The 27032-nt window shown below is 47.5% G+C and overlaps 1 protein-coding gene across 2 annotated transcripts in view; it reads right to left on the minus strand.

The window, feature by feature from the left end:
* The window catches only part of ASTN1 (astrotactin 1), a 1300999-nt gene that overhangs the window by 387867 nt on the left and 886100 nt on the right, over positions 1–27032 (minus strand). For both annotated transcript variants that reach the window (XM_069641148.1, XM_069641147.1), the window contains one exon: positions 18408–18558. In XM_069641148.1, the coding sequence (XP_069497249.1) occupies positions 18408–18558 (151 nt within the window). The remainder of the gene's footprint in view (positions 1–18407; positions 18559–27032) is intronic.

Genomic DNA, 27032 nt, shown 5'->3' on the forward strand with positions numbered 1-27032 from the left:
TGCAGTTTGAGGCAAGATCTGTGAGGCCAATATTTTGTTAAACTGAAATGAGCCCCTGATGGTCAATGGTGTCAAAGGCTGCAGACAGATCTCATAATATGATGACACTGTCTCAGTCTACACGTTCCCTAATAATTCCCATTACCGTGGTATACAGGTACGTCTTAGCCAGTTGGCGGACATGTCAGCCAGGGTACAATGCTATCGGGGGGTTAGACAAGGATGAGTTCTAGCTCCCTGGATTTTCAACCAATACTTGTCTGATGCTGGACTTTGTTTGGGAAATGAGGGACTGCTTGCACCAAGAGTGGGACAAAACAAGATCATATGGTTAGCATATGCAGATGACTTTCTATTATTCGATTCTACAAAAATAGGTCTGCAACGGCTGTTAGATTCTTTTGCCAAGTATGCCAAAGATAATGATTTCATTATACACCCAGATAAGACAAAAATGTTGTCTTTCTCTAGGGTGGTGCATAAAAAGCAACTTCCAGTTTGGCACATAGAAGGAACAGCTGTAGGTGTGTCTAATAGCCTTACGTATTTGGGTTTCACTTTTGGTTCACAACAGGGAACAAAGTCTTTGCTGGCAAATCTTAACTGCAAAGCACAGCTTTTAGAATCCCAAATACAAAGAATAGACCTAAAAGTTGGCAGGTTTACGCTGAGACCGGCCTTGATGTTCTTTGAAGGCAAAATAGTACCATGGTCTTGAACTATTCCCTGCAGTGACAAAATGGGCCTTGAATAAAATAGAAGGTAGTATGTGGAGACGGGTCCTCGGTGTCTCTCGGGCCGTTCCTGTACCAGCTATTAGGCTTGAACTTGGATACGTTTCACTCTGGGCACGCGTCCAATGGAGGATGTTAACCTTATATGGGAAAATGATGGCTCCACTGCTAAACTCACTTTATGAGTTGCTGAGCAGGAATATGCAAAACAATGTATTTTTAGTGGAGTTGAATAATAACTGTGAAGATATACTAAATAATATTGATTCCGATCTGGAGTCCCTGATTGGTAATCCAAAATTAACAAAAAAACGCCTCTTGGACTATGACTGGATTAAGACTACAGAGCAATTTCATGCGTATAGCTCTATGAGACATTTCAGCCATGAACACAATCTTTTATGCTATAACGTCATTTTTTGCCTTTTTTGCTTTTAAATTGTAATATATTTGCGCAATTTGTCTTGTTTGTATGATGTGAATTGTAAAGGTTTGATTACAACAAACACAATTAAAAAATGGTTTTTCAGTGCTGTGTGCTGATCCAAGGCCTGCTTTGTAGGGACATGGCATACTGTTATTTTCATTGTGGTCTGAATGTGGTTTTCTGCATGCATTCGGCTATGTAAAGGATTTTGGAAATGGGTCAGAAGTTGTATAAATCTTCAGGCTCCACCGTGGTTTTATTTAGTAAATGTGCAGCAGCAGGTTGTGTCAGACTAACTGGGAGAGTATCTGTACTATCGCTTTGTATCATTTACCTGTGCAGGGATCGCATGGCGAGCGGAAGCTTTACTGTTCTGCACAGTTGAGTTCAATTCACCTGATGATATGGTGTCAAAGTGAGGTCTAGAATGTGACCACTGTCATGCACAGAACCTTTCACCAATTGAGTAAAATGAAGGTGATCTAAGTTCTTCATCAGGATGTTTGTGCCTGAGAGCTGAAGAGCCTCTACTGAGACAGTGAAGACCTCTAGGATGGTTAGATGTGCTAGATTCATCAACATCTCAGCTACACTTTTACTCTATCATACTACTATCATTTTAAAACACGTATTTAGAATGACTGTTAATGCTTGAGCTCTTCACAAGGTGCATCTCCAACACTTTTGAATCTGCAAATTGCAGCCGGGTGATTTTGAAGCAACTCTGAAATAATGACTAGACCACCACAAATTTGGCTTGTCTAGATTTGTATAGGAATTTGCAAATGTGACAGAATACCAAGTCAGTGATGTCAAATCTATGTATATTCATGGACTACATGTCTCCAATGTGCACAGTGAGACTCCAGCAAGGTTGCAGTCTTACCTTGATTCCCTGGGAGGAAGGATAACATGTTCCCCAAGTCGCACACATAACTGAGACCAACCTCCTACCAGAGTGCTGCATCAGAGATGGCTTTTAAAGCAATCAGACATGGGAAAGTGGTTACAGTAGCCCGAGATGGAGAGGTGGGCCTGAGAAGGGGTGCAACCTTTTGCTTTTATGTTGGGGGTCTCTCTTTCTCCCTGCTTGTGCACTCCATTTCCTGCAGGCCAAGGCAGACTGGGTAGCAGTTGTCACTTTTTGCAGTGGCAAGGATTGAATACTTTACAGCATGCTTCCTTTTGTCCAAACCCGATTGACAACTTGCCTTCATAAGGAAGGGGTCTCCAACAGTTAGGTGAAGATAGAAGGCATCCAAAGAAGAGGAGAGTTCTGTCCTCTAACCATCACAAGGGAACAGTGGGGGTGGCTGATGTTTGGACCAAGGTATGCCCCTATGCCAGCTGCACTGGAAACAGGCTCCTCACTGGAGGGGAAGGATCGCCTCTCAGTGCCAGCCAAGCTACCTGAAGTGGGACTTCAGACCAAAAGCACTTATCCTTTCCTGGAGACCCTGGATTGGGACTGCCAGCAACCAGAAAGTACAATAGCACCTGGAATCCGCTCCACACAGCTTCAAACCACATTTGAACTGCCCTCAATGCCCTCTGATCTGGCACAGGACCTACGGTGCCTCTTCTGGCACTTCACAACTTCACACTGCTTCACAACATCTTCACACTGGCTCGACACCTCTTTGCAAAAAAATCGCTCTTCGACACCTTAACTCGAACACAGGCTCACTGTTGCAGATGCCTTTGACTCACCACTTTTTCAAGCACCACATTGAACCGAGAGATTCTCACTTCAACCCAACTTGAACCCAGATTTGAGCCAATGGACGCCCTCGTGTCACATGCCAACTTGAGCCAGCAATAACATTGTCTCGAACCGACTTGAACACCGATCTGATTTTGTTGGACCTTTCAAACCACATTGTATTTCAGAGCAACTTGAAACACAAAGAGCCCTGTCCTGATGAAGACGTGCCTCCTAGATCAATGCAACAGTCCACACTTCCAACTCAGTTTGACCACAAGAAAAGTACAGAGAAGCCTAGCTCAATGTTGCAGAACCACCTACGACCAGCAAAACATGTTTTGTTTAGTGACGGGAGTGACCAGATGCAGTGGAAAGAGAAGTGGGAGGCAGCAATCCCAAGCAAAAAGGCTTTGGGATGCTCTTTTCATTCATCCGGGCCAATAGATACTCACATTAGTTACCCTCAGGCGTACTTCTTTCTCCAAAGGGTAGGCATCCGAAAAGTATGGAAGCAGTTCTTCTGTGCTATTTATGACCTTTGTGGATGGGCCAAACTGTAGATAGTCTGCCATGTCCTGACACATCTTGATGCTGATAGACTCAGATGGGCTTGTCTTTGGCAGATATTGGCATGCTGCCAGCTTTGCTGCTACATGTGGGGCCACATAATTTGCATATGTAGTGACTGTCAAGACCGGTGGGGGGGTCTGTACTTCCGCTCTCTATATGGTAGAGGAGAGGCACAGAGGACCCCAGCCAAGATTCTCGATTGTGGTAGCAATGGACGAGCAATCAAGGCCTAGCTTCTCAGGAGGTGATGCAGGCTGGTTCTTAAGTACAGTGTATCCCCAAGCCCCCACAAAGGAATGTCCACACACTGTATTACTGAAAACACAGTCTTTATATAATTAATATTCAAGGGTTATGTACACTTATCCCAACAACGCACTTTGTGCTCAGGAAAACCAATAATGATAAATATCTACAATTCTAAAGTGGTACCACTAATATTAGACCTCATAACAGTGCATTCACAATACTGTAGCAATGGCACGCGGATCAATAAGAAGGAAACCAGCAATAGAGAGAGGAGAGATACCAGAGGGTTGAAACAATAGGCAGAAGACTGGCCCTTGCTACTGGACACCGTTCTGTGTGGAGATCCCCCCACCTGGGCAACCTGTAAAATAAAGAGATATAACACAAGCCCAGTCCATATATTGTTCAACAGTCTTATTCTCTCCTACAATGTTTTTACCCCCCCAATGTACCTGGTGGAGTCGAGTTCTTCGAAGAGGCGTCGACAGATCCTTCTTGGATGATCCCCTTTAAAGCAGGAGTCACGGATCGTCGAGAGGCGTCGAGAAACGTCGAAGACCTCGGGGTTCGGCGACGGGGAATCGACGGCCCTTCTTGAATGCCTTCCCTTTCAAGCGGGAGACACGGGGCGTCGAACGTCCGTCGACAAACGAGGTAGAACGATGTCGAGGAGGCGGCAGCTTCGTCCGAGCGGTGCTCGTCGGCGTCGGGGCGTCGGCGTCCTGCAAGGCGGAGGTGTGCGGGGCACCTCAATGACAATAGTTCTGGACCGCAAAGATTGTAGAGACGGGAGCCCAGCAAGGGCGTCGAGTCGCTCGAGTCTTTGGGGTCGTGAGGTGGCGGGAAACCCACCGGCGGATTCTCCTCGGCGCGTTGGTCGTCCTCGACTTTCTCCGGCAGGACAAAAGCGGTCGACGGTGCGGACGAGGGAGTCCTTCGAGTCAAATGTTCTTAGGCAAGGAGCGGACGGCTCCGGTCGTCGGCGGCTCGGCGTCAAGTGGTTCCCACGGCTGGGCAACACAACTTCGACGGGCCTCCAGCGGTTGCACAGACCTGCGAACCCTGGTCGACGGCAATGGACTTCGACAGCGTCGATGTCCGGGTGCTTTACTTCGGTCTCCTCGGCAGTCCCCTTCTCCGGTCGGCAGCCTTTCGATGGTCTGGCGTCCAGGGAGCTTCGGCGAAGATTCAGCGGTGCTCGATGGTCCCTCGGAGCACGGGAAGAGGGCGCCTAGCCAGGTCCTCTCTCGGGTCAGTCCCCGACGATTTCGACAACCTTCAGTTCCGTCGAAGCAAATGCCACAGCAAGTCTTCTTCTTCCAGCTGGACGTCGAGGATCAGCAAATCCAGTTACTCTTGAGTGGAGACTCAGCTTCTGAATGCTTCTGAACGTGCTTGAACGTTCCTGAACAATTTCCAGTGGTGAGAGGTCCCCAGATATACTATTCTGTCTCTCATCCACACTGCTGGCACACACACAGCAGCCAATCACACAGAAGGGCATTCATGCAGTCAGTCAGCCAATCAGGCACACAGTGCATTCAGGCCACACTCCTCCCTTTCAGACACTCACAACAAGGAATGTGGATTGGGACAAGTACCCAGCCATTCAACACTACACACTGCATTCAGGCCAGTTTCGGGCAGGGCTGTCTCAGTCTTTGTCTCACATGCCAGAAACCAGACAACCACAACAAGGAGTGTATATTGTTCACCCACTCCATTCACCCAGGTCCCACCCACAGGAGGTACCCATAACATACAGTCACTGGGAAGGCTCCAGTCAGTCTAGCTGGGCCTTCACAACAACACCATATATGGAACTTCCACCCAACAGCCAGCCAGGGGGAAGGGACAGAGCCAGGGCTTCCCAGGACTTTGGGAAAAACAAGACAACAGGCAATAGAAAGCAAGAGGCCACAGGGGCCATCTTGTTTCTATCAGGAAACAACTGATCCCAATGGCAGGGCCTGGGTATCCCAAAATGGAGGACACCCAGAGCACCTGTCAAGTTTAGCATGGAGCTGCCACCAGCCCATACCCTGCTCTGTGGGCCACCCACAGGTGCCCAAAAACATACACTAGGGGCACAGGGTTGTACCCCTACCCATGGGTGCCATAAGGGTATCCCATGGGTCTGTTCACCAAACCAAAAGAGAGCTGCACTGCCAGGAGTCCCTCATGGACTCCTGGGCAGAAAACATGACAGAACACACGGTAAAAACAGAAAAAGGACAAGGATTCAGAGGCCCTGTCCCTCAGATGCATTTCCGGCATCACAGTCGCCCCCCCCAGACTGAGGTGGAGGGTGCCTAATCTCCCACAGGATAGACACCCTCATCCAGACGGTCAACATACCTTCTGGAAAGGCCATCTGCATTATCGTGACTCTTCCCTGGTCTGTGCTCTATGGTGAAGTCTAGCCCTTGTAGGCTAATCGACCACCTGAGCAATTTCGGATTCTCACCCTTCATCTGCATAAGCCACTTCAGGGGCTTATGATCTGTTTGGACCTTGAAGGTGGACCCCGTAAGGTAGGGCCTAAAACGCCTAAGGCTCCAAACTATACTAAAACATTCCTTTTCAACAGTAGCCCACCTAAGTTCTCTACCCTTGAGTTGTCTACTGATGAATATGATAGGATGTTCTCTCCCTTTGTCATCTAACTGGGACAAGACAGCTCCAATTCCGGTGTCGCAGGCATCCGTCTGGACGATAAAGGGTCGGCTGTAGTCAGGCGCACTCAACACAGGTGCCCTACACAGACTTTCTTTCAAGCCATCAAAGGCCCTCTGACAGTCTTCAGTCCAATTAACCTTCCTAGGCTGTTTGGGTGAAGTTAGAGCTGTCAGGGGTGCAGCTATGGTTCCATAGTCTGCCATGAAATTGCGATAGTACCCAGTGAGGCCCAAAAAGGCTCTCACCTGGGTTTGAGTAGTGGGAGTCTCCCAGTTCTGTACGTCCTGTACTTTACTGGAGAGAGGTTGGATTTGACCCCCTCCTACCTCATGACCAAGATAGGTAACTTTCCCCTGAGCTATCTGGCACTTGGTGGCCTTGATAGTGAGGTTAGCCCTTTTCAAGGCCTGCAACACCTTATCCAGATGTGTCAAATGCTCTTCCCAGGTGGAACTGTAGACGGCAATGTCGTCTAAGTAAGCCACACAAAAGGCTTCCAGCCCACTGAGCGCATGGTTGACCAATCTCTGGAAGGTGGCAGGGGCATTCTTCAACCCAAAGGGCATGACCCTAAACTGGTAGAGTCCCTCAGGTGTGGAGAATGCCGTTTTTTCCTTGGCATGGTCCGTCAGAGCTATTTGCCAATAGCCTGAGGTAAGGTCAAAGGTGCTCACAAATTTGGCAGCACCTATAGTGTCCACGAGCTCATCAGCCCTGGGCAATGGGTGCGCGTCAGTTTTGGTGACGGCATTGACTCCTCGGTAGTCCACACAGAACCTCCAATCCTTGGTACCCGCCGGGGAACTTGCCTTGGGGACAAGGACCACTGGACTGGACCAGGGACTGGTGGAGGGTTCAATAACACCCAGATCCAACATCTTGGCGACCTCAGCCTGGATGTGGTTTTTGACGGTATCTGACATACGATAGCTCCTGCTTTTGACAGGCACACTGTCACCAGTGTCAATTTCGTGCTTACACCACGGTGTAAGGCCCGGTGTCAGTGAAAACAGAGAGGCATACTGCTGGAGCAAAGCCCGGCAGGCCCTCTGCTGCTCTGTTGTCAAATCTGGAGAGAGTTGTACTCCCTCCACTGAGCCATCCTGAGGGTTGCTATGCAGCAAATCAGGAAGGGGCTCACTCTCATCCTCTTCTTGCCCTGAAGCTAGCAAGAGACATGAGACCTCTGCTCGCCTGTGGAAAGGCTTGAGCCTGTTGACATGGAATACCTGGGGGGCTACCCCAGAGGCTCCCATGTCCACCAGATAATTGACTTCGCCCATCTTGGAGATGATCCTGAAGGGTCCAGTCCACTTGTCTGCCAAAGCTCTAGGCTTGGTAGGCTCCATCACAAGGATTTCCTGTCCCGGAGTCCAATCCACTTGCGAAGCTTTCAGGTCATGCCAGTACTTATTCAATTCCTGGCTGGCCTTGAGATTTGCTGTTGCCTGACCCATCATTTGTGTCATCCTCCGCCTGAGGCCTAACACATAGTCCCCCACTTGCTTGGCGGGACCTGGAGGGGTGGCTTCCAAGCCTTCTCGGATCAAGGCGAGGGGCCCCCTCACGGGATGTCCAAAGAGTAACTCAAAGGGGCTGAAACCAACACCCTCTTGAGGTACCTCTCTGTAAGCAAACAGCAGGCATGGCAGGAGGAGATCCCATTTCCTCCTTAGGGGCTCTTCCAAAGCACCTAGCATGCCCTTGAGAGTTTTGTTAAATCTCTCAACCAGACCATTGGTCTGGGGGTGGTAAGAGGTGGAGAACTTGTAGGTTACCCCGCACTCTTTCCACATGGTTTTCATGTAACTAGACATGAAGTTGGATCCTCGGTCAGAGACAACCTCCTTGGGGAATCCAACACGGGTGAAAATGCCCAGGAGAGCCCTGGCAACCACCTTGGCAGTAACAGTCCGAAGGGGTATTGCCTCAGGGTACCTGGTGGCATGATCTACCAAGACCAGGATGAACCGATGTCCACCTGAAGTGGGAGGGTCAAGGGGACCGACGATGTCGATGCCCACCCTCTCAAATGGTGTGCCAACCACTGGTAATGGCTGCAGTGGGGCAATGACCCTGCCTCCAGTCTTGCCAGACAACTGACAAGTTGGGCAGGTCCTGCAGTGGGACTCCACCTCTACTCCCATCCGTGGCCAGTAGAAATGGGCAGAGAGCCTCTGCTTAGTCTTCTTGGTCCCAAGATGACCAGCCAAGGGCACCTCATGCGCCAACTGCAGTAGGAAGGGCCTGTAAACCTGGGGTACCACCAACCTCTTGCGGGCACCAGGTTCGGGCTTAGTGGGCTCACTAACAAGGAGCTCACCCTCCCAATAAATCTTGAATGTCCTAGGCACTTCACCTTGGGCCTGGGACAGGGCCTGTTTCCTCAGGCCCTCGAGAGAGTGGCACTCTCTCTGTCCCTTACAGAAGTCTGCCCGGGAGGGTCCCCCTTCAGCTAGCAAGCATTGAAGGTCGGGATGATCCTCCGGGTTGAGAACCTCTCCCACAGGAGAGTCTTCTGTCTCTTCTCCCACAGGAGTTGAGTTTGGGTTTTCCACTGGACCCAGCCCGTCCGGAGCATGGATCCCAATGGGTGCTGTCGGAACAGCAGGAAGAGAAGGGGTTCCCTCCACAGAGGTGGCCTTCTTGGTCTTCCTTCTTCTTGCCGTAGGCCTCGCCTTTGGCTCGGGTACCTGACTCACAGCCAGACCCGGTGTCACCTGTGACCTAGTGACTGCAGCAGCAGTCATGGGAAGACCATCCGAGATCAACCCCAACTCTACTAGATCATTTCCTAACAGAATGTTAGCAGGGACATTGTCCTGAACCAGGACAGGAAGCTTTGCTGTCTTGTCTCCAATCATGAGTGTGACTAGGGCTACAGGCGATAATTTGGGAGGCCCACCAGCTAACCTGGTGGTTCTCAGAGGAGCACCTACATAGTCCTCTGGCTTGAGCAGGGTCCTGTCCACCACTGTCATGCTTGCCCCAGTGTCTCTCAAACCAGTAGAAGGCTGGCCATTCAAGAGGACACTTCTCAAAAACCTACGGGTGTTCTGCGGGATAGTTGCCAGTACTTCTGCGTACTGGTCCCAGGCCCCAAGGGACACTAAGGAAATCTCTACCGGAGCACCAAATGTGATTCCTGTAGAGGAGGGGAGGACAGTGGCCTCCACCTCAGCCACGGGGTAAGGGTAGGTCAGGCTGACAGCCTGTACTCCAAGTGCCTTACCTTTACACTTGGGGTCACCCCTTTTGTGATCCAGAGCCCCACAATCCCAACAAGTGCCAGGAGTGCGGGGTACGGTACTGGAACCACTGGGAACCTGCTTTGCAACAGGTGGACCACTACTCTTATTCCCACCCACAGAGGACTTATCCCCACCAGATTTTTGGGTCTTAGGAGAGGAAGGTTTTGGTTTACCCGACTGTGATTGCTTTTGGGACTCCTCAGCTTTCTGAGAGGTCCCCTTTTCTTTGTCCATGTCCTTCCCACTGGAGTCCTTAGGGGACACCCGGTGGGAGACCCACTTGTCAGCCAACCTAGCCAGCTTAAAGGGGTCCAAAATGTTCTGGTCAGCCACATACTGACGCAGCTCTGGTGAACAGGCTTCAGAAAAATGCTCAAAAAACAAGAGGTGGGACAACTCAACAAAAGTTTTCACCTTGTAACCGTCAATCCACCCCATCATGTTCATGTGCGCAGTACTCACCCAGTCAACCCAAGACACATTCTCTCTTTTCTTAAAATCCCTGAACCTTTTAAGGTATTGGGTAGGTGTCTTGCCAAACTTGGCAATCAAAGCAGACTTCATACACTCATACTGACCCCTTTCTTCCACACTCAGCTTCAGAATACAGTCATATCCAGTTTGAGGCACTCTGCTTAACAAACACTTAGCCCAATCTCTTTTATCTACATCATGAATTGCACAAGCCATTTCAAATGCTTCAATCCATTGGAGGATATCTGAACCCTCCACAAACACACCAACCAAATCTTTCATAAACTTGGTGGCTGGGGACCTGCCACTCTCAATTGGTCTAGCTGAAGTCTCCACTCTAGCTCTCTCTAGCTGGATTCTCTGACATTCAGTGTCCTTGTCTTTGAGCGCAAGATCCCTATTCTTGAGTTCCACTTGCTGTGCCAGCTCCTCTTTCTTAAGCTCAGCTTCTATTTCCAACTTGCGATATTCAAAGGCCAATTTCATCCTTAATAACTCAAGTTCCATGGAATTGCTGGGGTTTGGAACAGAGGCAGCAGGAATGGTGGCATTCCCAGAAACAGATTCAGCGACAACCCCAGGGGCAGAGTCCTCACTGGTTGCATCCCCCCCTTCATCAAGGGTTTCACCATCAGTCTGGTAGCCCACCAGGGCAGCTATCAGCTCAGCCCTAGACTTATCCACAAAGTCTAACTCCCTGGCTTCACAAGCACTCTGGAGAGCCTCTAAGCTCATCCGAGTCAATTTACCATTTGCAATGGGCTCCATTGCCTGTAATGCAGTTATTTGGTACACACCCAAACCTTAATCTAATAAAGTGCGGATATTTTGTAAGTGGCACGGTTATACACTGAGTCTTAAAACCATAAGCATCCCACCGCTGCCACCAGCTTGTCAAGACCGGTGGGGGGGTCTGTACTTCCGCTCTCTATATGGTAGAGGAGAGGCACAGAGGACCCCAGCCAAGATTCTCGATTGTGGTAGCAATGGACGAGCAATCAAGGCCTAGCTTCTCAGGAGGTGATGCAGGCTGGTTCTTAAGTACAGTGTATCCCCAAGCCCCCACAAAGGAATGTCCACACACTGTATTACTGAAAACACAGTCTTTATATAATTAATATTCAAGGGTTATGTACACTTATCCCAACAACGCACTTTGTGCTCAGGAAAACCAATAATGATAAATATCTACAATTCTAAAGTGGTACCACTAATATTAGACCTCATAACAGTGCATTCACAATACTGTAGCAATGGCACGCGGATCAATAAGAAGGAAACCAGCAATAGAGAGAGGAGAGATACCAGAGGGTTGAAACAATAGGCAGAAGACTGGCCCTTGCTACTGGACACCGTTCTGTGTGGAGATCCCCCCACCTGGGCAACCTGTAAAATAAAGAGATATAACACAAGCCCAGTCCATATATTGTTCAACAGTCTTATTCTCTCCTACAATGTTTTTACCCCCCCAATGTACCTGGTGGAGTCGAGTTCTTCGAAGAGGCGTCGACAGATCCTTCTTGGATGATCCCCTTTAAAGCAGGAGTCACGGATCGTCGAGAGGCGTCGAGAAACGTCGAAGACCTCGGGGTTCGGCGACGGGGAATCGACGGCCCTTCTTGAATGCCTTCCCTTTCAAGCGGGAGACACGGGGCGTCGAACGTCCGTCGACAAACGAGGTAGAACGATGTCGAGGAGGCGGCAGCTTCGTCCGAGCGGTGCTCGTCGGCGTCGGGGCGTCGGCGTCCTGCAAGGCGGAGGTGTGCGGGGCACCTCGATGACAATAGTTCTGGACCGCAAAGATTGTAGAGACGGGAGCCCAGCAAGGGCGTCGAGTCGCTCGAGTCTTTGGGGTCGTGAGGTGGCGGGAAACCCACCGGCGGATTCTCCTCGGCGCGTTGGTCGTCCTCGACTTTCTCCGGCAGGACAAAAGCGGTCGACGGTGCGGACGAGGGAGTCCTTCGAGTCAAATGTTCTTAGGCAAGGAGCGGACGGCTCCGGTCGTCGGCGGCTCGGCGTCAAGTGGTTCCCACGGCTGGGCAACACAACTTTGACGGGCCTCCAGCGGTTGCACAGACCTGCGAACCCTGGTCGACGGCAATGGACTTCGACAGCGTCGATGTCCGGGTGCTTTACTTCGGTCTCCTCGGCAGTCCCCTTCTCCGGTCGGCAGCCTTTCGATGGTCTGGCGTCCAGGGAGCTTCGGCGAAGATTCAGCGGTGCTCGATGGTCCCTCGGAGCACGGGAAGAGGGCGCCTAGCCAGGTCCTCTCTCGGGTCAGTCCCCGACGATTTCGACAACCTTCAGTTCCGTCGAAGCAAATGCCACAGCAAGTCTTCTTCTTCCAGCTGGACGTCGAGGATCAGCAAATCCAGTTACTCTTGAGTGGAGACTCAGCTTCTGAATGCTTCTGAACGTGCTTGAACGTTCCTGAATAATTTCCAGTGGTGAGAGGTCCCCAGATATACTATTCTGTCTCTCATCCACACTGCTGGCAGACACACAGCAGCCAATCACACAGAAGGGCATTCATGCAGTCAGTCAGCCAATCAGGCACACAGTGCATTCAGGCCACACTCCTCCCTTTCAGACACTCACAACAAGGAATGTGGATTGGGACAAGTACCCAGCCATTCAACACTACACACTGCATTCAGGCCAGTTTCGGGCAGGGCTGTCTCAGTCTTTGTCTCACATGCCAGAAACCAGACAACCACAACAAGGAGTGTATATTGTTCACCCACTCCATTCACCCAGGTCCCACCCACAGGAGGTACCCATAACATACAGTCACTGGGAAGGCTCCAGTCAGTCTAGCTGGGCCTTCACAACAACACCATATATGGAACTTCCACCCAACAGCCAGCCAGGGGGAAGGGACAGAGCCAGGGCTTCCCAGGACTTTGGGAAAAACAAGACAACAGGCAATAGAAAGCAAGAGGCCACAGGGGCCATCTTGTTTCTATCAGGAATCAACTGATCCCAATGGCAGGGCCTGGGTATCCCAAAATGGAGGACACCCAGAGCACCTGTCAAGTTTAGCATGGAGCTGCCACCAGCCCATACCCTGCTCTGTGGGCCACCCACAGGTGCCCAAAAACATACACTAGGGGCACAGGGTTGTACCCCTACCCATGGGTGCCATAAGGGTATCCCATGGGTCTGTTCACCAAACCAAAAGAGAGCTGCACTGCCAGGAGTCCCTCATGGACTCCTGGGCAGAAAACATGACAGAACACACGGTAAAAACAGAAAAAGGACAAGGATTCAGAGGCCCTGTCCCTCAGATGCATTTCCGGCATCACAGTGACAACACAGACAATGGCATCACAACAAGTCTTTGATAGTAGAGGGCAGCATGGAACGTTACATTAAAAGATGCGGCAAGTAATAAGCTATGATACAAATAAAGTGTGTGATGCTCAGTATACGAATGGTAATGTAAAATGGTAGTATAAAGTGCACTTCAGTCAATAATGTTGGCCTCACTCTGCATGGCTCTGTAGGAAAGGCAGGCAGGGTGTGTTAGTCGGATAGCGGGAAGGGAGATGTGCAAACCTGTGGTGTTGATGGATGCGGGTCAGAAGTACCTATTACCTGGATTCCGATAGGAAAATCTCTACCTTGTTTGTGGTTGGTATGGACTGAGGCAGATTAACCATACGGGCAGAACCCAGGTTGTGGAGTGTAGGAATTGACAGAATGGTTGTTGATGGAAGATGGACGTGGTTCCTTCAGTCATCTGAAGTGTTGAGGAAAGTGTAACATGCAAGAATTCACTAGTGAGGAGTTTGCTGAGGGATGAGGGGGAAGTTAGGTGTTGTTATTTCCTGGCTCTTGGTTGTAGATTTCACTGAGATTCATGTGCGGACAAGTGTCACTCAGCCGAGGACCCATACATCAAATTGAATTCCCAGGATGCAAGTGTGAAGAGATTCACAATTGCATGTCTTAAAGTAGCCTAAGTTTCTGGTGCACATATCTTAGTTGCCAGCTTTTCATTTTCATTAAATTGATTACATGAAAGGACATGGAAGTGGCGATACTATGAGTGGGGCTTTTTGGCACAGCAGAGAGTGTGAGCTGAGTTCCAGGGGCTCTCAGTGAGATGGAATGATTTTAACACACACCTTTCCAGCTGTAGTAGGTAGTGATTTTTTCGACACAATTTGAAAACACCCTCTGACTTTGGACTGCTGTGCGAAAGAACTGTGTTTGTGTTTTGCCAACTGCAGTGAATTGTTTCTGCAGCAGTTTCATTTTTGCTTTTATTTATATGCTGTATAGATTTGGCCATATTGTCCAACCCAACAACCATGTGCTTTAATGTTAAGCTACAAGTGATTATTTTGACTGTCAAAAGAAATGAATCTCAAAGCAATGCTTTTTTTAGCTTTAATTCTTAAGGTGAGCTATAGAATATCTGCTGATGTGACCGCTGTTTCCAAGGACTGCGGGGTCTGGATTGAGCTTGGGGATAGGACAGGGAACAGTGCCCCTGCTGCAGGATTGCTTTACAGTGCCATCAAAGAAGAGCCTATTTACTGGGAAGGGCTCAAGGGGGCGAAAGCACGCAATGACGCATGTCTTCTAATGTTAACAAATTCAGCACAGGCCAGGGCCAGGGAAGACTACCTCTCCAGGTCCAGGCCAGCCACATCTCTTCCTAAACACCTAGATCCGGTAAAACATCATGACTCGCTTATCCTGTCCCCCTTTCCCTCGCCGCTGCACTTTCAACAGTAGTGTGTTTTATAAAAAAAGACCCCAAAAGCACACAAATCATATGAAAGTACTCATGCAAATACATACATTCTTACAGCTATATGTTTAAAAAGAAAGAGTACAATTGTATTAGAATGTTCACTGCATTTTATAGGGAAGCCAACAAATACCAGAATGCAATTCAGCAGAAAGTTAAAAAGAAAGTCTTTGGGTTTTGTAAATGTACTTTCAAGATTTACCATCACAACATAATATAATGGCCCAGATTGTCTCAAAAGGTATCACAAAGAAAAGGATGCTCTTTTCATGTGTTGCTTTTAAAAATGGCCAGGTCACCTTATTCTCAAAAGGTGACCTGCGCATTTGCTGGGGGCTGATATGGAGAGCAAAAGATGTGCTCGCCGGCCATGTTGCATACAGGAGTGCCTGGAGGGTGCTCCTGACATGAATGTATGACAGGCTCCCCATCGCCCATGTTGGCAAACAGAAAAAGCATTTCCATTTGAGTTTGGGGGATGAAAATGCAAGTGTGACACCTGCTGTTTAGAGCGTGATGTCACACTGAAAGACAACTACGTATCCCATTTGTGAATTCGGGATGCACTTTAAAATGTGCAGAAAAAGCCCCTGACTTGCACAAAGACACAAAGGGGGAGAAAGGACATCTGAATGGGTGCATTTAATATGCACCCATTCAGATGCCTTTTGTGGAAAATGTTTTGATTGTCTGGCACAAAGTGTGGAAAGGTGACCTGGGGCCAGATTACAGAAAAGTTGCACCAGTGAAAGTGCAAAGGTTGCACGGTATTGCAGCTTGACAAGGGCAGTTTGGCATGTCACAAGCACCAGGGAACAAATTGCCCTAGTGCAAAAAAGATGCATGTTCACAACATTTTTGCACCAGGGCAAAGTTTGCCCTAGTGCTAATAAGGAATGGTATTGGCACTAAGGCAAACTTTGCCCTGATGCAAAAATGCATAAAAAATGCATCTTTTTAGCGCCAGGGCAATTTTAGCTCTGGTGCTCTTAATATGCCAAACTGCACTTGTCGAGGTGCAATGGTTTTTAATGTGTCCCAGTGTTTTTAAAAAAAGGGCACACTTTTCCCTAGTGCTAATACCGTGCAAACTTTGCACTTGCACCGGTGCAAAGTTTCTGTGATCTGGCCCCTGGTAGTTTTTCATAATTTGTCAAAGGAATGCGCCATATACAAAGTGAGGAGAATGTGACATGCTAATCAACATAAATACTTTTTGTTGTGTCAAATAAGAACTCTTGTACATAAGGTCGATAGTTTAAAACTTGTTCTGCATGAACTATTTTAATTGTCTTGGAAAAAGTCATACATTTGGACAGCTAACTCGTACTTTGTGTGTGCTTTCAGAATATAAATGCCCCCTTTGCAGTTCTAATCATTGAAACGTTAAGAATATCTTGTCCAAAACATTGGTTACTTAATGAACCACCATTTATAAATAGCTTCCATTTCAAGTGTTCTGTGAAAAGAAAGAGGCAGATGAGCAGTAAAGTGTCTGTGAGGCCCCAGTGGGACCTGCTGTGCATCGTCTGTTGTCCAGAGCGTCACAGGGGGTTGGAAGGTTCCAGCATGGCTGTGCTGTGACAGGCAGAAATAAAGAGACAAGTCCTTGTTATACATGTGGCAGCTGGTGACTTTGGGCCTCCATGAGCGCGGTGCCCTGGGTGACGGCATGGAGTACCCATGCCTAGGGCCGGTGCAGGCTCCATGAGGCAGCTTAATATGCTTACATTGGCACAATAACAACAGAGATAAAAAACAGACTGCAGAGCAGTGAGAACGAAAATGTAAACTACAAATATAACACATGTTCTGCCTAGTCACTAAAACTTAGGAGCTCACTGTCTCTATATACATCTATATTGGTAAAGCGAAACTGATCATGTAAAAAAGTACTAAGGTGCAGCAATGTGTGTACACCTGGCTGCTCCATGTGGCCCATGACAAGAGTGGTGAAGAGCAGACTGCAGAGCAGCTGCGACACTAAACATATGTTAAGACACAAATAAATTAAATGTTGTCCTTCACCCCACGTTTAGGAGCATGCTGTCTCTAATGTGTGGTTATCGGAAAACACGAGTCCACCTACCCCTCGAAATAGAGCAACAATGAGAAAGACAGTGATTAAAAAAAAGGAGATAAGAACGTATTGAACCACACTGATCAAACTGCAGTCCCCAGGCGTCCCTACATTGGAGAATTTGGGATGCGTAGACTCTGAAGTAGGTGACATTTCAGGGTTCCAAGTCGAAAACGATGCCTCCTGTGAAACAAGCTGACTTTGTGGAATGTTACAGGGCATAGCGCGCTCTCTTCTAGCATGCACCCTCAATAAGGATACGTGTTCAAATTGACAAATGTCTCACTTCCAATTTGTCTATTGAGGACAGTCGCATGTGCCACAATTTCCAACATAATTTACTTAACTCTATTGATCCTCCTTCAACGTTAAAGCACGAGGTCATACACCACTCCTGTGCCAACGAGCTCAGAGCCCTGCGCTCTATGCTGACACCTTCACACTTACCTGTTTGCACACGGGTGATTTCCCAATCAAGCATTTAGGGCCTTCTCCACTCAACTACCCTTCAACAACGCAGGGGGCAGAAGCAGCAGCCTCCTGGTCCATTCAGAGACTGGAACTAATAGAGAAAGAGGACCTGGTCATGCAGGAGTTGGCTTATTACTCGTCTCTCGCCAACTCTCCACTCTCGCATGAGCGATGAACTCTTGCATGAGCGATGAGCAGAGGCGTTGCTAAGGGGTGTCTGAAGGGGCTATATACCCTGATCTTTTGGTTGTAGCCCTTGATAGAAGTTCAGGGGCGACATCCAAAAGGCTAGCTATCCCCGAGTCCTGGCAGGCCTGACATTAGAGTAGCCCCAGATCTGTTGCAAACCTACCAACACCCCTGGCGATGAGTACGACACACCCCTCTAGCAGGGTTGCTATTCATGGGCGATATACATACGCAGGATCTCACCTTTGTGGCTTCAAAGCTTGTAGAGCAACATATAGAAGGCAAAGGTGTAATTCCTCTAAGCCCCAGAGACAGCCCCAGCAGAAGAGAGTAGGAGAAGTGCCCTTACTCAATAGAAGACCAAGAAACCCAATTTGATACCTAAATATGGAACCAAGCATCATTGTTATTGCAGGCGTAAAATTATATGAAAGTAGAACTAAAGTGGGGCGAATAGAAACCAGGAAGATACTTGTTTAAAATGCACTAAAGCCTCGCAGGCGAGGCATGTTGGCACTTTAACAGACTAGTCACGATTGAAAGTATTTTGCAAGGGATTGATTTTGAGTTTACAATTCAAACTTAAAGGTTTTTTAATTTTTATTTCAAAAGTGTTAATTCTCCGACGTTATTTATAGGTAATGTTGATAGACTCGTGCGGTTTCCAATCAACCAAAGGCCAACCTAGGTCCCAGCGAAGAGCGGCACATATGGCAAGCAGATGGCGGCTTCACAGGAAGACACAATATGTTTATCAGCTTTCCAAGGCATGAGATGATAAACTCTTGAAAACACTGATGAGCCAGCTGTACTCACCACGCAGCCAGAGGAATCCAGCTTGCGGTCCGATATGCACCGAAAATTCTTACTGCAACCGCCGTTCTCCTTGGTGCAATCGCGGACTGGCCCAAAGGAGTCCAGGAGAACCTCTAGGTTGTCAAAGGAGGAAGACGTCATCAATTCTTCCCTAAAACACAAGAGAGATGTAGTGAACCCTCAGTTCATTGAGGCATCCTACCAATGAAGTGAGAGGAATAAAGCGGTTAGTTACACAGAGTAATTGCTGTAATGATCCTAGCATGTAGAGCAGATAGTGATAGAGTCGTTCTGCAGATATAGGTTGCTCTAAACTCCTGTGAATGTGGTACCAGCAAGAAACAGTCGTTCCCCAGCTCTACCTTCAGCATGTTCTGTATGTCCTAAATGCACTGATCCAACTCTACTTCAGAGCACAACAATCCACTACTTCCCATTCCAACTCCACCTCTGTACTCAACAATGCACCACCTCCCATTCCTACTCTGTCTCAACACTCAACAATGCACCCACTCCCATCCCGACTCTGTCTCAACACTCAACAATGTACTGCCTCCCATTCCAACTCTGCGTCAATACTCAACAATGCGCCACCTCCCATTCCAACTCTGCCTCAACACTCAATAATGCACCACCTCACATTCCAATTCTACCCCTGCATATTTCACAACGCACCACCTCCTATTCCAACTCTAACACTGCATGAAACAATGCACCGTCTACGTTTAGACCTCTACCCCTGGACATTTAACAGTGCAGCACCTTCCATTCCAACTCTACATCTTCACATTTAACAATGCACCATCTCCCATTCTATCTCTAACTTTCCATTCAACAATGCACCGCCTTCCAGTTCAAATCTACCTCTGTAGTCAACAATGCACCACCTGCCAATTCAAATTCACCTCTGCACCTAACAATGAATTGCCTCACATTCCAACTCTACCTCTCTGCTGACCCTCTATGTCGACTTCCCAGCTCAAAGGTTCTTCCTCACTTCCCCTCTGTTAGTTACTGCCGCCGAGGCCATCCAATCACAGCCAGAACATTCTGCCTTACAGATGTGCTCCATCCCATCCCTGACTCTCAGATGGGAGGGGTCCACACATATCGCATAAACCTATGACAGGAAGTTCACCTGCCATCATTTACAAATACAATGCTCACGTTTGACTGTTCAGCAAGTCTCCTTTATAGGGTCCACTTATTCATTTAGGTGCTTTTGTTGCGCACCAGGGTTCACTTTGTGGCCACTTGAGTGAGCTTCTCTGCCGGATGGACATTGAAAAGATGGAGGATTGGATCTCTGATCAAATATCACACTGAATATTTGATCCCGGGTGGTTCCAACCTCACAGGTTTCGGTGTGTGCACTGATTACCCCTCCACTCCGCCAACCCCCACCCGTGCAGCCCTCACTCAGTAGACAAGGGTGTCACAGCCCCATCAATGTGGGGTATGGTCATGCCTTAGGGACAATTATCAGCAAAAACCGGTAGCTCATACATAGTATATCTTAGCATTAAGCACTGTACAAGGTCATGGCATTTACAAACTTAAGACAGGCAGATAAAATAAATATCAAGACTATTCGACCCAGGCTCTACAACATAGTTTCTATAAAGAGTTGTGTCCCCGCATGTGAACGCTGGTTGTTCTTGGGTAATGCCAAAGAGAGTGTACTGAATCCTCCATACTCACTTCCCAGACGCTGTCAAACCTACCCGGTTTAGGCTCCAACTGAGCTCACATTGATTTGGCCGCATTTCAAGTTGATTTTGTTTAGCCACATTTCTTGCTCTGCTGTTCTTTTCTTATCCATCTGCTTTCTAGAGCATTCAAGTCCCACTCCTGCGCTTTTTTTCTCTCCACGTGCCCCAGCAATTTAAAGCCCAGCACATGCATCACGGAACTTTGTAAACACAAAAGAGACAGCACCACATGTCTGCCTTTGCATTCTGATCATTGGCCAAGTGCTCCCATTTTTTGTGAGCGTTGTCCCCCATGAAGATAGCAACATACTTGTAATGTCTAGCACACACATATATATATATATGTAAGCACCCTTTTGTGTACACATTGCAGGACAATTAAAAGCCTACACCCCAAATTAGAGACATTATGGTATTTAAATGAAAGAAGGATGTGAGTTTGAAGTTCTCATAAAAAACACTTCTGAACCCCAACCTCGCCAAAGTTGTCACACATTCTCCTGGGGGCGGCCTTCACCTTCCATGCCATTCCTTGGGTGACTCTGCCAGGTATAGTTGGGAACCAGGGTTCTGTGAAGCTGGGCTATGCTTTAACTAGTAACCCTATCTTTCATCTACTTTCTTGCCCCTTTAATTTTGTAACCTTCATTATTCCCCTTTTGTCTAACATATGTGTTAACTTTAGTCAAAGCGTTGCAGACCACAACCCTCAAGTGTTGGCTAATTGAATGACTTGTACCAGGGCGGATCTTACAGGGATGTAAAACGAAAAAAGAAAATAAAAAAAAAAAAATGTCTGCCACCAAATGGAAAAGGGAGAACGTCCCTTTTCCATGTCCATGGCAGCCAGACGGGAGGAAGTCGGGACCAGAGCGCAATGCTGCGTCCAGCAAGTAAGTGGAGGGGGTGCAGAGGGCAAAGCAGGATATTTTGGTGTGGAGGGCAGCAGGGAGAGGCTCCATGTTGCCTCACCGCAATAGGAAGAGAAATAAAGAAGGGCTTCGGGTGGCTGGGACAGCGGGTGGTGATTGTGTAAGCTTGCCTGCTAATTTTGTCACCTTACTGGCTCAGCGCCCTTCCCGGGTGCAAATAGCTAAGAATATGATGCTGTAGGAATGAATGAAAGATTCTGACAATGGAGGAATACATGAAAGTTTGAGGACATATGATAGTGTGGGGATGTATGGAGGGAAACATGAATAAGTGACTAGATTAATAAATAAGCATGTAGGGATCAATAGATGAGTGTGAGGATAGAGACATCTATTTGTGAGGATGGGTGAATAAGTGAGTGTGAGAACGGCAGTGTGAAGCCCACGGCAAGGCATGCCGCATGACCACACAGTTACCATGTAGGGGTAGGAAGTTTGAGCATGTGTGACAAAGAGTGCAAGGATATGATGTGACAGTGCATATGCAAATTCAACAACAGCCTGGAACGTGACAGGACGTGTGAAGGTCATTTCTGCAGCTGCCTGCTATCTCTGCTCCCACAATTCCTATTTGTGGGAAGAGGGGTAGGTGCACTTCAAGAGCTCCTTCTACCAGCATCTCTGTCCTAGAATATGTGCAGTTGAGACGGTTAGGTTCTTTCTGCACGGTAGCTTTTGGTGCAACAGTGGTGGCCTCCTGAGGGGTCACCAGCATTCTAGTGATTAATGGTCACTTGCAGCTGCTGAACATTTTTAGTGGAGGATGTAGGGAGGTCAAGAAGCAACCAGAGAACCATAAGGTGATGTTAACAATCTTATATTAAGTCTGTGTTTTTTAAGGTGGAGCTGGAAAAACACCCATACTAAGGAGGTAAATTATTTAGAAATAATAACATTGCAGAAGGAATCTCTCAGTGGATAGCTGTTTCTCTTGGAATTAGCAAAGTGAGGAGAGGGGGGTCTCAAAGACCTTAACACCCTTCTAGGTATTAGAGGGTTTGTGGTGTCCGATAGAAGTGTGTGAGGTAATGATCATCTTCTGCCTCTCATAGCTGGTTCTAGAGAGTTTACTGCCACTGCCTCATGACTAAGGGCCACTTGCATTTTAGTTAGGCTAGGGGTCTCTGACATGAATGACCTAGCCCTCAAACCCATCATTAGCCAGGATGACTTTTTCCTCTCCTCTATAGTCATTACCAGTCACCTCTGCTTTTGCGCCCAGTGAGTGGAAAAGCATGAGGCTAGATTTCTGGGGGATGGGGAGTCCACACTGCCATACGTACATTCAGGTGGGTGAGTATACATGCAGCCATATTTAATGTTAATCGTTCATCCTGCCAGAGTAGCTACTTGCTCCACACTAAAGAGATCAAGGCCATAAGAGCCTGGTGTGGCTCGAAGTGGAAGTGTAACATTCTGGAGATTCAGCAGACTTTTAGAACTCTATGAGCATTTTTACAATGAGCTAGGCTCATTGTATTGAGATATTCATCCCACTTCTGCCACCATGTGCATGTACGTCGAAACAATGACATAAAGGAAACCAAAAGTTTATGTTAAAAAGCTTCCATTAACGTTACTTGATCTAGAAATATTACAGAATGAGTGTGCAAAACAGTATCAAGGATGAGACAGCGCAAGGTGGGAGTTCAACAGGTGCTCCCTGCACATCATCATCTTAACTTTTTGCAACATAAATCTTAACCTAAGCTTAGAAGACTTTGTCTCACCATGGATGCCCAATTTCATTAAACAAAGACCAAAATGTATGGCTAACAAACAAGTTCAAGTCTACTCTTATCAATTCCTTCAACGTTCTGGCTAATCTTATACTACAAAAGAAACATTCTCCAAAATATGGCTAACAAAAGTGTTTACAATCCTAATCGTTCATTTGCAAACTGTATTCTCTAAACAAATAAACACAAGCTGCTTCTCTGCATTATCCCTTCCATGGACTACTCGTGATTCTGACCTCTCCAGGGTCTCCTCTTCTCACATTCTCTCCAAAGAGCCTTTGTTCACAGTGTGAAAATCTACTAGGCCTTTCCACTGCCTCTTCTTCACATACTTAATTCTCCTTGACCTCTCCACAACCTCAGGTTCTCAAAATGCAATTCTCTTAATTCCCAATAGTCTCTTCACAAAATCTAGTTTCCAAGAGTCAACTCGTATAGGCCTCTCCACGGGCCTTTGGCTCACAGTGCTCGATTCCCACGCTGCAATGAGTATTCCTCCCCCATCAGGGAGAGGGCTTCCTTTTTAGGCAGTCAGGCCTCCTTTTCCGCAGACAATATTCTATCACTCCTGATAGAGGTTCTTCTCCTTATGCTTATTGTGGAAATGCCCATCCCTCAGGCCTTTCTATGCTTAGTCCTGTATTCTAGAACTTTGATCAGGATTCCACCTTCACACCAATTCTCCTGATGGTGTGTTCTCTGTTATGCATATGGAAGAGTTTCCGCTGAACAGCCGACAACAGGTATAGTACCTCATTGCAAGTGACAGTTTCCCCAGGAATCCAGGGACCATTGAGTACACATCTGCTCCTTCCCAGCTTTCGCCTTTCAATGCTTTTCCAAGCCTCTTTTATACACAAGTGGATGTCTTTGTAAGCCGGCCCAGGATTGGTCTTCCTGTCAGGTTGCTTGTTTCAGGACTTTGGATTGGCTTTCTCTCTAGTGGGGCTTTCATTGAGTTAGGTATTGGGCATGATTCGAAGGCTTTAAGTATGTGCCAGGCCATCAGCAGAATCTTGGGATGACTTGTGAGCAAGTCTGTGGTTCCACAGTAAGCCATTGTGGAAATTCCGATCTGTGGCTTTGCTTCGGAGTGTCAAGTATGGGATTTCAACAAAAGTTCTCTGTTTTCTTCTCTTCCATGGTTTGAGTTTGTTGACTGTGCATGGCCTAATTCTCTTCCGCTATCTGTTTCTGCCAGACCCAGGGCTTGCTGGGAATTGTACTCCCCTATTTCTTTTTGAAGTATTGCCATCCTTGTAGTATACCTCTGAATCCCTCGTCTCAGGGGAGGGTGAGCCGAGGGCAACCCCCTCCATTCATCATCTGGCAGGCACATCAGACAGCGGATGGACAAACCAGTCCCCTGTGGCTTGGCCACCTCATAATAACAGATTGGAAGTTCCCCTGAATTACCAAAAGGGGCCTTTATATTTCTCTTGAATTAGCATAAGAGGACAAGCATAGTGGGGGACACCTTAATAATGGGTTATTTGCTGCAAAAACTGTATTAAATAATGTGTTGTAATTTTACATTTTGTAGCACAATTTCTGACAATGAAAACATGTGGGTAAAAAGCCATATATTTTACAATAAATTCAGAAGGGTGGGTCTCCAACAGTAGACACAACATTTAAACACATTTTCATGATTCCTGAGGATTCAATGTATGCCAGCATTCCCACTGCAAAGCACTTCCAAGATGCCTGGACTCTCAAAATATATGTGCCAGCATGCCTCCTATAAAACACATTCATGACGCTGGTGCCCAAAGCATGTGTAAGCATTGCCACTGTAAAGGGTTCATGGTGCTGCAGTTGCACACACAATGTATACCGGAATTGTATAACGTCCCACATTTGTTTGCCATTTTTTGTTTCTGTACAGAAGGGACGCGCACAGACTTTCCTTCAATACAGTATGCTACTGTTGTTCTGGGAAAATTGGAAGAGGGTGGGAAAGTGGGCTTCCCAGATATCTACCCCACCACCACTGTTCAACAATGACCCTTTTGTGCAGTTAATAAAAAAGTGGTATTTCTAGAATACTGCTTTCGGTATTCCAGAAGTACCACTAGTGTTACCACTGGGCCAGAGGTATTTACGTAATTGGGCAGATTTGTTTAATTACCTCCAGTGGTATTCTACGAACAAAACACCCACCCTAAAGGGGCCCTAATGAAATGTGCATTAAGTATTTTATGTGAAGCCAAAGTGAAGACGTAACATATTTTTTTTTTAGAAAAGCGGTAACTCAATTTCATTTCTAAAGGAAACACATGACAATGACATATGACAATGTGCCCCGCATCGGGGGTCGGTGTGCCATCCATTCCTGATTTTCTATTCTATTTCCCCATCCCCCAGAAGTCCTGTGAAAACAATAAAGGACTAAGTTGCCGAATGCAAAGTGGAAACCAGCACTGAATGGGCCATTTCTTCGAGCCTTGACACATGTGAGGACTCTGCATGTGCACAATACTCTATGGAAGCAAGCATTTGAGGCCAGATGTGTTTACATGTTTCAAACACCGTATTCTCACGTTGTGGGGAAAAAGCGCATTCTATCTTCAACAGTATATGTATGTGTACATCGGTTTGCCTCCATACACACCAGTGTGTACACCTCTCCAATCAGATGCACTGACTCAGTAAGAGAAACCTTTGAAACCCATTTCTAAAATAGCTGCGTCACAAGGTAATGATGTGTCATGCAGCGAGGCAGCCCTCAAACAGCAGAAGACCAGTCCTGGATGCTTTCATGCTGCTTGCTGGCCAATCTACCTATTCCATCTCTTTTCAGTGACCCTCCCCCTGGCGGGCATCACCACTGCATGACGCCACCCTTTCCTCACCTCCAAAGCAAGAGTAATTAAGGATATGTCCAAATGGTCACAAGCCAAAAGGTAGCCTAAACGTAGCCTGCATCCTGGGGAAATCTGCACCAGTCTGATTTTTCCCTCCTGGCAGGGCTTTCTAGGGAGTGAATTGCCCAATTTGTCAATTCTGCTTTCTTAGCTTACATGTAGCCCTCTTTTCAAGTATGGGGCTGGGAGTTGGTGTAGTGTTAGTATTGTGTATCCTCACACGAATCCAACAGCCCACAGTAGACAGCAGTAATATTTTGGTCAAGTTGGCTATGGCAACTTTCAGCCTAAACTAAAAAAGATATAGAACATGTACAGGGGCGAAACGAAACCTACATTTTGGGGAGGGAGGACTACTTAGTGATGGGAGGGGCCACTTAAGAAACTGGGTGGGGCAAACTTGGAGTCTGCACCTCCATTCTTCTAGCCCCAAGGTCTGGTGTGGGGACCAACTATCAGATAGTAAAAGGCAGTATACAGAGGTGAAGGAAGCCTTTTTTGAAAGTAGCAGCTTGAAGGTATTACTGCATTTTTGAAAGTACATTTCTCTGCACAAACAAAGTAAAATGATAACGCAGCCAGCAAGAAGGACTTACCCGCCAGTTTCAGGAAAGGCTCATGGACGATGCAACGTCGAAGGAAGCCCTGACCCTGTTAGGCCCGGAGGGGGCCTATACAGTAATGACAGACAAACCGTGGAGTGTGCACGTCTTCCTTTATTCGTAGCACCGTACAAAGTGAAAGTAAACTTTACTCCCCCTCCCGCTTACGTCACCGCGTCACATGAATGTCTCCACGTGACACGGGCCCGGCCTCTTAAAGAGACAGAGTGGGTGTAACATCACCCCCGGACAAATGTCCTTAAAACACTCTCAACATTCTTCCACCAGCCTAGCTGGCTTCTTCACGGCTCGTTGAGGTCGACCACTAGTGGCTTCTCCTGAATCCTCTTCTGGTCTCTCTATCCTCTTTGTTCCTGTGCGAGGTGAGAATCTTGGAGGTGTCCATAGTGTATTTCGCGGATCCAGTATCAATGGCTCAGTATCTGGGGGTTCCAGTCTCTCATTTCCCTGAGTTGTCATGAGCTTGAACTGAGAGCAGTTTCTGGTTATCTCTCGTTCTTTGTTTCCGGCAGTCACCATGATACCTCTGACTGCAGTGACTTGGAGTGGCTGTGGGGCGAACCTTGGGTCAGTTTTCTTGACTGTTGCCTGTTGCACTAGTACTTCATCTCCCACTTGAATGGCTTTTGGGCGTGCGCCTCTTCTTTCATCTGTCTGGATGCAAGTTCGTTCTTTCCCATTTGCATCCCTCTCTATGATTTCTGGGTCTGTTTCAGGTTTGTTGACCCGATGTCGTATGATCTGTGTGCGAA

Source organism: Ambystoma mexicanum, chromosome 1q (assembly GCF_040938575.1).
Source record: "Ambystoma mexicanum isolate Mex_15411 chromosome 1q, UKY_AmexF1_1, whole genome shotgun sequence".
Lineage (NCBI taxonomy): Eukaryota > Metazoa > Chordata > Amphibia > Caudata > Ambystomatidae > Ambystoma > Ambystoma mexicanum.